This window comes from Esox lucius, chromosome 24, assembly GCF_011004845.1.
Source record: "Esox lucius isolate fEsoLuc1 chromosome 24, fEsoLuc1.pri, whole genome shotgun sequence".
Taxonomy (NCBI): Eukaryota; Metazoa; Chordata; class Actinopteri; order Esociformes; family Esocidae; genus Esox; species Esox lucius.
In genome coordinates, this window is record NC_047592.1 from 2,803,225 (window position 1) to 2,815,184 (window position 11,960).

The window sequence follows — 11,960 nt, forward strand, 5'->3', positions numbered from 1 at the left end:
GTCCTATGCGATTATCACATCCGTCCTCTTTTCTCAGGCAGGTGAGTGGTGGACCGAAACGGGAGTAGGATAAGAACCGGTTTCCTATGGGTCCTAGTGCCGTTATCCAACCTGGTTAACCGGTAGACAACCGTTACTGTTATTAGAGTAAAAAGGAAATTGATTGAAATAATTTGTCGGTCGGTTACCAAAAAATTAGGAAGTAGGTGATTTGCAATTTCGTCTCACTAGGTTTAAAACATATTTATATCAATGCCCTTCTGCTCCGTGAAATTAATTATTTAACTCCCATCATGTGTAGACCGCTAGGCTGTGGACGAAGCAGACAGTCTGACTGATGCTGGCTGTATAGTGGCTTGATATGCTCATCGGAAGTAGTAACAGGAAGTGGTAAATAATGTAAGTAGTAAATCCTACATTCATTGATTTAAAGTGCTTTTGAAGTCTGCAACAGTTCCTAGATCAATAAGACTTTAGCTTAATGTAGATGTTTGCTTGTGAGAGATTAACATTATGGGATGGGTGGGTTGGGCGGGGGGCGATTCTTGCTGCACTTTGTTTTATGAGCGCAGCCCATCTGTTCCGGCAGCTTGACTCGGGAAGGAAGCTAATTGGTAGCGCGAATGGGACAGAACAAATCTAAAAGAATCTTTCCGAATCCCGACTACAACAGGTTCAATAGGACCCCGGGTTCTTAGGGCTCTGAGATGTTACAGTTACAGCAGTATTACACGAGTATTTTAGTCAGAGGAGTGAGATCTGAAAAGTAAATGTAAATATTTTGTTTAATTTGGCAAAGCCACCATGTTAGTTACACTAAGTGTGTAGTCACTTTTGTGCGTATTTGGTAGAGACATTGGATGTCTTTCAGTGATGTTCATATCCGCAGATGTAATGTACAAGTTGACAAAAAAAAAAATCATAATTAAAACCCCACACATCTCAACTGGGCAGTCTGGTTTAAACAGAGAATCTCTATCTAATGGTCTGTGCTCTGAGACTGGGCTATAGAATAAAGCCCAAGTTGTAAGACTGTTAATGCGAAATGAAACAAGCCAAGCTATTAGTTCATGTCACAATCAGAATGACATTTAATCACTTAGTAAATGTACAAATATCTCTGAATGTTACTTGATGCAACAGTGCTGCAAATAGTAGGCAACATATAAGCACAGAATACACACAATCTACATGAAGTTAACATGGACTTAATACAATTATGTGGTTAATGTGGTTAGCTTATAAGACAAGGGGTGTATACTCAAGTGGTGTGTATACAATATACATGTATGTTACATATTTAATGTTGATTTACACATTTACAGTTTCAGTATATTATATAAAGAAGCAAAGAGATTAGTAAAGTATTCCGTGCGGCATAGCTCTCAGGTGTCCCGGTCCTTAGTTTTCCTGTTTAGACTGTGGATGTAGTTTTCGCCTGACCATCTTGTAATCCAAACATGTAAAAGGTAATGTAATAAAGGTAATGTATTCTTAATAATGTTCACCAGGGACAGCCAAAAGAGGACTGTCTACCCCTCAGAGCCTGGTTCCTCTATAGGTTTCTTCCTTGATTCCGACTCTATTACTGTGCATCCAGTTCTTGTTGTTGCTTGCTCTTCTGGGGTTTAAAGCTGGGTGTCTGTACAAGTACTTTTTGACAACTGTTGATGTGAAAAGGGCTTTATAAAATAAACATGACTGATTGATCACCATCTATATGCATGTTATCATGTGACCTCAATGCTGATCTATGCTGGTTTGAATATACAGCTCCGGAAAAAATTAAGAGACCACTGAACCTTTTTCTTTCCTTTCCAAAAGAGTTGAAAAGGAAAGTTTTGAGTGAGGAACAGAAGCGTTCAATTTGCAGTGGTCTCTTAATTTTAATCCTTCTGTTCCTCCCTCAAAACCTTCCTTTTTGACTTTTTTGGAAAGGAAATAAAAAGGTGCAGTGGTCTCTTTATTGTTCCCGGAGCTGTATTTTCGTATGACCTATCCTGAATAAATCCATCAATCAGCGTGGATTTATAAATTGACTGCCTTCCATTTGAATTGACACCTACACTGCGACTAAGATGGTCCCACTCTAACAACAGAAAAGCACCCTACAAATTGCATATTGAGCTAGTTTTCTTTTGATAATTACAACTGTAGCTGCAATACCCAAAACAGCTCCTATTAGCGTTAATACACCAATAATTACATCTTTGTCCAATTTAGGTCTTGGAAACACACCATCTGAAAGAGAAAACCCACACACATTACAACACTTTTCAATACTTACAGGTCTACTGTATGAAAGAGAATACACATAGAACCATGAGAACACCTACATGTCTGCTGTATGTCCGAGAACACACATAGAACCATGAGAACACCTACATGTCTGCTGTATGTCCGAGAACACACATAGAACCATGACAACACCTACATATCTACTAACAGAGAACCCACTTACGGTAAATCCATTAAAAAAATTACTATACTTGCATTTCTCAAGTAAAATATCCATCAACACCTAATAACAGTCTAGCCTAAGCTGTCTCAGGTTTTTAAATTAACTAATGAAGACCTCTCCTGGGACATGAATCTCTGTCCACTAGTCTGGTCTAACAAGGTGTCTGGTATTCAGGTTAACTAATGAAGACCTCACCTGGGACATGAATCTCTGTCCACTAGTCTGGTCTAACAAGGTGTCTGGTATTCAGGTTAACTAATGAAGACCTCACCTGGGACATGAATCTCTGTCCACTAGTCTGGTCTAACAAGGTGTCTGGTATTCAGGTTAACTAATGAAGACCTCACCTGGGACATGAATCTCTGTCTCCATCTTGTGGTTGATCTGCTGCTGTAGAACTCTACAGATGAACATGTTGTTGTAAGTCTTCTGGATGGTCACATGTCCTCTCACAGTGTAGCGACCATCTGAGTCTGTCCCTGTCTCTGTAGGTCCACCAGGGAGGATGTTTCCATCACTATTCAACCAGGTCATCTCAGGTCTGTACATCAACCCTCCAGCCTCACACTTCAGGATGACACCCATGTCATCAACTCCCACAACAGAGATCTCTGGAGAAGAAGCTGCAGCTACAGAGATACAAGAGAATATACACAGTGCCTCAAATAATGTTGTTGTGTTATAGACTTCATTTAGAATTGTTTAGATACATACACTTTCTGCCAACAAGCTCCACACGACACCCCATAATGACACCGCACAATGACACGTTTTGTGCTATTTTATTGAAAATCTAGAAAATATTTCATGTTCATGTGATTAAACAATACACACAGCATGAGGGGAATTGTAATTATATGGGATTCCCCAAAACAGATGTTTTAACCATAACATGCCACAGGACCTAGAATGGTCTTGTTTCATTTTACTTCCAAATTCTGTGACTAACAGAAGACTGAAGTGCTACTGTTCTCAGAGAGACATCAGTCGAAAAATTTGGTTATATGAAAATCACATTATATGATTTTTAAGTAATTCATTTTATTGCATGACATAAGTATTTGATATCAGAAAAGAAGAACTTAATATTTGGTACAGAAACCTTTGCTTGCAATTACAGAGATCATAGGTTTCCTGTAGTTCTTGACCAGGTTTGCAAACACTGCAACAGGGATTTTGGCCCACTCCTTACAGACCTTCTACAGATCCTTTTGGTTTTGGGGCAATACAGACCTTCAGCTCCCTCCAAAGATTTTCTACTGGGTTCAGGTCTGGAGACTGGCTAGGCCACTCCAGGACCTTGAGACGCTTTTTACGGAGCCACTCCTTAGTTGCCCTGGCTGTGTGTTTCGGGTTGTTGTCATGCTGGAAGACCCAGCCACGACCCATCTTCAATGCTCTTACTGAAGGAAGGAGGTTGTTGGCCAAGATCTTGCGATACATGGCCCCATCCATCCTCCCTTCAATACAGTGCAGTCGTCCTGTCCCGTTTGCAGAAAAGCATCCCCAAAGAATGATGTTTCCACCTCCATGCTTGACGGTTGGGATGGTGTTCTTGGGGTTGTACTCATCCTTCTTCTTCCTCCAAACACAGCGAGTGGAGTTTAGACCAAAAAGCTCTATTTTTGTCTCATCAGACCACATGACCTTCTCCCATTTCTCCTCTGGATCATCCAGATGGTGATTGGCAAACTTCAGAAGGGCCTGGACAGGCTCTGGCTTGAGCAGGGGGACTTTGCGTGTGCTGCAGGATTTTAATCCATGACGGCGTAGTGTGTTACTAATGGTTTTCTTTGAGACTGTGATCCCAGCTGTCTTCAGGTCATTGATCAGGTCCTGCCATGTACAGTCCCTGACCAAAGTCTTGTCGCTTGTGTCCAAATTGACCTGAAGTGCCGCTGAAATATATTTCTAATCAAGATGTTTTTACAAGAAATGGCTCATTTTAATCCCAACAGCTTTGGTAATAATGTTTCAGTGCAAAACGAAACTGTCAAAAAGTATTCTAATATTCACAGCTTGGTAAAGCCCATTGAGTCAATTTTTGCAAAGACATAAGTGTTGTCGCCTTGTCATATGAGCTTCACCTGTGACTAATAATGGATCAATTAGGTCTCAGGTGTGTATAAAAACAACCCCAGTACACCAGACCTTCACATCAACTGCAACTAGACCTCTGCAAACATGCCTAAGATTCACCCTGAGACCAAAGTTTTGATTATCAAAGGGCTACAGATCAGATCCACTGCTGATGTGGCAGACACCTTCAATGTGTCTCAGCGTCAAGTACAGAGGATTAAAAAAACATTTGAAGACACTGGAGACGTTTTTGACAAGCCCAGGTCAGGCAGACCCCGCAAGACAACTGCTCGAGAGGACCGTTTGTTGGCTTGAAAATCCAAGGCCAGCCCCTTTTCCCCTGCAGCAGAGCTCCACGAGACCTGGTCACCTGAAGTCTCTGTGTCAACCAGAACAGTTTGTCGGATTGGCCAGCCCAGTCACCAGACATGAACATCATTGAGCATATGTGGGGTAGGATGATAGAGGAAGCATGGAAGACGAAACCAAAGAATATTGATGAACTCTGGGAGGCATGCAAGACTGCTTTCTTTGCTATTCCTGATGACTTCATCAATAAATTGTATGAATCCTTGCCAAACCGCATGGATGCAGTCCTTCAAGCTCATGGAAGTCATACAAGATATAAAATTTGGATCTCACAGCACCACTACTTAATTTGCTGACATATTTTTGTATTTGCAGTAAATTTGTTCAATTTCTGTATAGGCGACAAAACTTTTGTCTTGCCAAAATGTGACCTTTCTGTCTTGATTAAATGATAAATATTTTTTCTGTGAAACTAATTTATTTCAGTGCATTAAACATCATTTGGGAGGGTTTTAGCTTTTCATATGAGCTATTTCTAACACCAACTGATTAATTAAAAGTCAGGTTAATAGCAGGTGTTTCTACAAAATAGATAAGCGACAAGACTTTTGTCAGGGACTGTAGTTCTGGGCTGATCCCTCACCTTCCTCATGATCATTGATGCCCCACGAGGTGAGATCTTGCATGGAGCCCCAGACCGAGGGAGATTGACCGTCATCTTGAATTTCTTCAATTTTCTAATAATTGCGCCAGCAGCTTCTCACCAAGCTGCTTGCCTATTGTCCTGTAGCCCATCCCAGCCTTGTGCAGTACTACAATTTTATCCCTGATGTCCTTGTTTTAGATTCTGTCTCTCACGGTTGAAATGTACCTATGATAAAAATTACAGACCTCTACATGCTCAGTAAGTAGGACAACCTGTAAAATTGGCAGTGTATCAAATACTTGTTCTACCCACTGTAAATGAGAGTGCCAATGCTCAGTTTATGGAAGCCATAGCTATCTCTCCAACAATACATGCAGAGTCAGTTGATGTACTCCTGGATAATTTTAATGCCAAAATATTGAATGTCATGGATCGTGTTGCACCGGTAAAGGTAAAGAAAACTATGAGCAAACAGAAAACACAGAGGAGAACCACCTCCTCTTCTCCAGTGTTCCCCCTCGTCGGTGTACTAACTACTGGCTGGAGACTGATGGCAGCCAGAGCACCACGAGGACGCACCTGTTTTCACTTTGTCGTTAGTTCGTATGTACTGGTTCTGTTAGGCACAGTTCAGCACAGATGATTGTTTCCTGTTGTGTACATGAGAGGTGCTGCTTTTTTGACCTACTAATACAATAAAGAGAATAATCGCTATTGCTGGGTTTTGTTTTGTTTTTCCCCTATTTGCCATATTTTAGGCACACATCGCACACACACCATAACAAAACATCTACAATACCCGCACTCTACTTGCCACGTTCACAAGCTTACAAAACCCCTAAAGTAGATACCATCAGAACTCTAGTCCACTGAGAAATGTAATGGACTTGTGTGTTTCTTTTGTGAAAAAATCTAAAGTATTAGACACACTATCAGAACTACACAGTCTAATAATGACACTGTACCATTACTATGACCACCAAGACAGGACTTGGTTATTACGTCACAATTTAATACAATTGATCGGAAAGCCCTAGAAGAAACATTTCAACATTTTAAAGCTTTCACATTTTGTCTCGACACACTGCCATCTGCCATCTTTTACTTTTTTTTAACTCTATAACAATGGATCTGCAGCAAATACACTCACCTAAAGGATTATTAGGAACACCATACTAATACTGTGTTTGACCCCCTTTCGCCTTCAGAACAAACTTAATTCTATGTGGCATTGATTCAACAAGGTGCTGAAAGCATTCTTTAGAAATGTTGGCCCATATTGATAGGATAGCATATTGCAGTTGATGGAGATTTGTGGGATGAACATCCAGGGCACAAAGCTCCCGTTCCACCACATCCCAAAGATGCTCTATTGGGTTGAGATCTGGTGACTGTGGGGGCCATTTCAGTACAGTGAACTCATTGTCATGTTCAAGAAACCAATTTGAAATGATTTGAGCTTTGTGACATGGTGCATTATCCTGCTGGAAGTAGCCATCAGAGGATGGGTACATGGTGGTCATAAAGGGATGGACATGGTCAGAAACAATGCTCAGGTAGGCCGTGGCATTTAAACGATGCCCAATTGGCACTAAGGAGCCTAAAGTGTGCCAAGAAAACATCCCCCACACCATTACACCACCACCACCAGCCTGCACAGTGGTAACAAGGCATGATGGATCCATGTTCTCATTCTGTTTACGCCAAATTCTGACTGTACCATCTGAATGTCTCAACAGAAATCGAGACTCATCAGACCAGGCAACATTCTTCCAGTCTTCAACTGTCCAATTTTGGTGAGCTCGTGCAAATTGTAGCCTCTTTTTCCTATTTGTAGTGGAGATGAGTGGTACCCGGTGGGGTCTTCTGCTGTTGTAGCCCACCGCCTCAAGGTTGTGCGTGTTGTGGCTTCACAAATGCTTTGCTGCATACCTCGGTTGTAATGAGTGGTTATTTCAGTCAAAGTTGCTCTTCTATCAGCTTGAATCAGTCGGCCCATTCTCCTCTGACCTCTAGCATCAACAAGGCATTTTCGCCCACAGGACTGCCGCATACTGGATGTTTTTCCCTTTTCACACCATTTTTTGTAAACCCTAGAAATGGTTGTGCGTGAAAATCCCAGTAACTGAGCAGATTGTGAAATACTCAGACCGGCCTGTCTGGCACCAACAACCATGCCACTCTCAAAATTGCTTAAATCACCTTTCTTTCCCATTCTGACATTCAGTTTGGAGTTCAGGAGATTGTCTTGACCAGGACCACACCCCTAAATGCATTGAAGCAATTGCCATGTGATTGGTTGATTAGATAATTGCATTAATGAGAAATTGAACAGGTGTTCCTAATAATCCTATAGGTGAGTGTAGTTAATGGATCTCTGCGATCAGACACATTAAAACATTGAAGACTCTTAAAAAAAAGGGAAAACTGGATGTATCTATATTGACCAACTATAGACCTGTATAAAATTTACTGAAATGGCTGTTTTAAATTATATAAGGCTGAATACTGATTCAGATAAAATAACAGTTCTGATTATATTAGATCTCAGTGCAGCATTTGACACTGTAGATCATAGAACACTCCTGGACAGGCTGGTAAATTCAGTAGGACTCTCTGGGACAGTCCTTGATTGGTTCAGATCTTATCTAGATGGCTGGAGTTACTTTGTCACCATTGGTAGTCATGAATCTGATAGGGTGGCTATGACATGAGGAGTTCCCCAGGGATCAGTTCTCTGACCGCTTCCATTCAATCTTTATATGCTACCTCTGGGACAAATTCTCAAATGACTGCCCAGTCAGATTGGAAACCGGGCCGGAAGGAAGGCTGCCACACCACCTCGGCCATACTGGTTCCAGAACTCAAACAGTGTTTAGGTGCATCCACTCGTCCCTCTTAGGACCCCCTCGGGACATGAGGTCTGCCCCCACATTGAGATGCCCCGGAATGAGCCCATCTCCGTAGGTTCTCCGCCAACCAATGAAACACAGGAGAACTGACACCCCTATTGGTGTTGGATGTAGGCAGCTGTGTTTCTGTTGTCTGACCAAACCAGAATGTCTCGAACCTGAATCCCAATGGTGTAGTGGTGTAGCACCAACAGTATCGCCTTCAGCTCTAGATCGTTTATGTACCTCTGACACTGAGATACAACACCTACAGATACAATAGAGATCACTGAGATACAACACCTACAGATACAATAGAGCTCACTGAGATACAACACCTACAGATACAATAGAGATCACTGAGATACAACACCTACAGATACAATAGAGCTCAATGAGATACAACACCTACAGATACAATAGAGATCACTGAGATACAACACCTACAGATACAATTGAGCTCAATGAGATACAACACCTACAGATACAATAGAGATCACTGAGATATTAACACATGCAGATACAATAGAGATCATTGAGATATTAACACCTAGAGATACAATAGAGATCACTGAGATACAACACCTTCAGATACAATAGAGATCACTGAGATATTAACACCTGCAGATACAATAGAGATCACTGAGATATTAACACCAACAGATACAATAGAGAACACTGAGATACAACACCTACAGATACAATAGAGATCACTGAGATACAACACCTACAGATACAATAGAGATCACTGAGATACAACACCTACAGATACAATAGAGCTCAATGAGATACAACACCTACACAGATACAATAGAGATCACTGAGATACAACACCTGCAGATACAATAGAGATCACTGAGATACAACACCTACAGATACAATAGAGATCACTGAGATATTAACACATGCAGATACAATAGAGATCATTGAGATATTAACACCTAGAGATACAATAGAGATCACTGAGATACAACACCTACAGATACAATAGAGATCACTGAGATATTAACACCTGCAGATACAATAGAGATCACTGAGATACAACACCAACAGATACAATAGAGAACACTGAGATACAACACCTACAGATACAATAGAGATCACTGAGATACAACACCTACAGATACAATAGAGATCACTGAGATACAACACCTACAGATACAATAGAGATCACTGAGATACAAAAACTCGTTGTGGTGTTCCTCAAACCATTCCTGAACCATTTTTGCTGTGTGTCAGGGGGCATTATCCAAATGAAAGAGGCCAATGCCATCAGGGAATACCGTTGCCATGAAAGGATGCACAGGGGTCAGCATGGGCACCCTGACTGGTCTGCGGCCCCATACACAACAAACTGTGATGCACTGTGTGTTCTGACACCTTTCTATCAGTACCAGCATTAACCTTTTCAGCAGTTTGAGCTACAGTAGCTCGTCTGTTGGATCGGACCACCCAGGCCAGCCTTCACTCCCCATTGAGGCTTGGCCGCCCATGACCCTGTCACAGGTTCACTGCTTTTCCTTCCTTGGACCACTTCTGATAGGTACTGACCACTGCAGACCAGGAACACCCCACAAGGGCTGCAGTTTTGGAGATGCTCTGACCCATTCATCTAGCCATCACAATTTGGCCCGAAGTTGCTCAGATCCTAACACTTACCCATTTTTCCTGCTTCTAACACATCAAATTTGAGGAACGAATGTTCACTTGCTGCCTAATATTTCCCACCCACTGACATTTTCCATGATAACGAGATTATCAGTGTTATTCACTTCACCTGTCAGTGATCATAATGTTAGGCTGATCAGTGTAAATAGACAGCAGTATTGTCAAATTTCTGTATAATATTTGTTTATTTTAGCATATTTTCTTGATTTTTAAATACTTGGGCACATATTTGTATAACTCAGATCATGTGTATGAAACCTTGCTACATTTGAAAGGCTTCTTTACAGCTCTATTAAGTGCTCAGAAAGCTATGTCTTTTAGTGTGAGCCGGCAGCTTTATGAAAGGACTTGTTAGAAGGTGTTCTTTGCTTCAAAGTGGCCATATGATAGGGCAACCTGATTGCCAATAACAGGACTCAAAGGTTAGTAAATATAGGCAGCAAGATTAGATAAGACTTCAAGGAGGCAGAGCGCTGGCTCGTTTCTATTTGAGCCTAGCCAATGGGCTGCTCTGATCTGCTCAGTGGGAGGGGACTCTGGTCTGCTCAGTGTGTAGCTCACAAAGGTTCAAAACATTTTCTTTTCCATTAAATCATGTGACATGCACTGCTTATGGTCCTACCTGCATCAGCTGGTCTAAGAAGAGCCAAGAACATCCAGACCACCAGTGTCATCTGACCATCCTCCATTTTAGTTAGGAAGGATACACCTATGTGACAATTATTCATTGATTATAATTGATAGATATGAAAATTATAATTTAATTTCAGCTAGTATAGATTTAATTCACAAATGTACTTGTTTACTAAGAATTGTATTTTCTGGTTTAACTTCTGTTTGTACGACTAATAAACTTGAAGTGAAATAGTTTTAGAATTTTTGTTTTGGACATATCAGCTCATTAAACCTACATAATGATTATAATCTGATGAAATTCGTGATTTCATTTTGAACATACATCTCCGGAAGAAATTAAGAGACCACTACACCTTTTTCTTTCTTTTATTTCCCTTTCCCAAAAAGTTGAAAAGGGAAGTTTTGAGTGAAGAACAGAAGCATTCAATTTGCAGTGATTTCTTAATTTGAACCCTTCTGTTCCTCACTCAAAACCTTACTTTTTGACTTTTGTGGAAAGTAAAGAAAAAGGTGCAGTGGTCTCTTAATTCTTTCCAGAGCTATATGTGTATGGCTGAAATTAGATTTGAGAAAGTACTGCACCTCATGAAATACTACTAGATGAACTTGCCCAGAATATTTTCCGGTTTATTTTGTGTATATTGTACAGCTATGAAATGAATTATAATTGTAGACCTACCTTAAATCATTGCTGTGTCCAGTCTAGAAGAAAGACAAGGGAAACAACTCCAACAGTGCCCTTCGAAAATATCCAATGCTAACGGGAACAATAACAGAGAAGTAGAAATTTCCAATCAGCTGTGGAGGGGGGGGGGGGGGGGGGTTTCGAACAATGCAGCCTGATAATCATCAGCCTGGAAAGATGTCATGTTTAAGTTGAGGCTGGGTTTTAAAAATGTCTACTTCCTGTGTGAATTTTGAAGGCTGTATGGTAAGAAATCTGTTTCACTGACCTTCTTCAGTCTTTCAGAATGGAGGTGTTCATTAACAATGGGAGTCTATGACTGACACAACTCATTTGAAAATGCAAGTAGACTTTGTACTTCCATTTCCTACGTGGTTATGCATTTTTGGTGACAAAAGGGGAATTCAAAGTAATATATTGCATAATCTTGTCGGTAAGGGGATTACTGATCAAAAATAAATGGTTTGTTTAAAATGTAATTTCCATGGTTTGTCTAATGTAAGGTGGGTTGGCTGAATAGGGAAATGCAATAGTAAAATAAAGATTTGCATTTTGCATTTGAAGTTTAAACAACATACAACATGA

General features: G+C 40.8%; 1 protein-coding gene across 2 annotated transcripts; it reads right to left on the reverse strand.

The window, feature by feature from the left end:
- Window positions 1-1,942: 1,942 nt before the first annotated feature.
- Window positions 1,943-11,662, reverse strand: LOC105006503 (selection and upkeep of intraepithelial T-cells protein 9-like). 2 transcript variants are annotated; one of them, XM_029117888.2, is made up of 5 exons: window positions 11,644-11,662; window positions 11,370-11,447; window positions 10,677-10,763; window positions 2,809-3,090; window positions 1,943-2,241 (listed from the first exon to the last, which is right to left on the reverse strand). In XM_029117888.2, exons 3-5 carry the CDS (start codon window positions 10,741-10,743, stop codon window positions 2,090-2,092), a joined length of 501 nt encoding a protein of 166 aa, XP_028973721.1. In that variant the 5' UTR covers window positions 10,744-10,763; window positions 11,370-11,447; window positions 11,644-11,662; the 3' UTR covers window positions 1,943-2,089. The 2 variants fall into 2 exon arrangements, with proteins under 2 accessions (XP_028973721.1, XP_034146565.1); XM_034290674.1 differs by lacking the exon at window positions 11,644-11,662 and having other exon boundaries at window positions 11,370-11,596.
- Window positions 11,663-11,960: the final 298 nt, after the last annotated feature.

Coding starts and splice junctions, on each gene's coding strand:
- LOC105006503 (XM_029117888.2), bottom strand. CDS start 10,743: ATGGAGGATGGTCAGATGACACTGGTGGTCTGGATGTTCTTGGCTCTT. Junction 3,091..10,676: donor TCTTAGACCAGCTGATGCAG/GTAGGACCATAA, acceptor GTATCTCTGTAG/CTGCAGCTTCTTCTCCAGAG. Junction 2,242..2,808: donor GACAGAGATTCATGTCCCAG/GTGAGGTCTTCA, acceptor TTTCTCTTTCAG/ATGGTGTGTTTCCAAGACCT.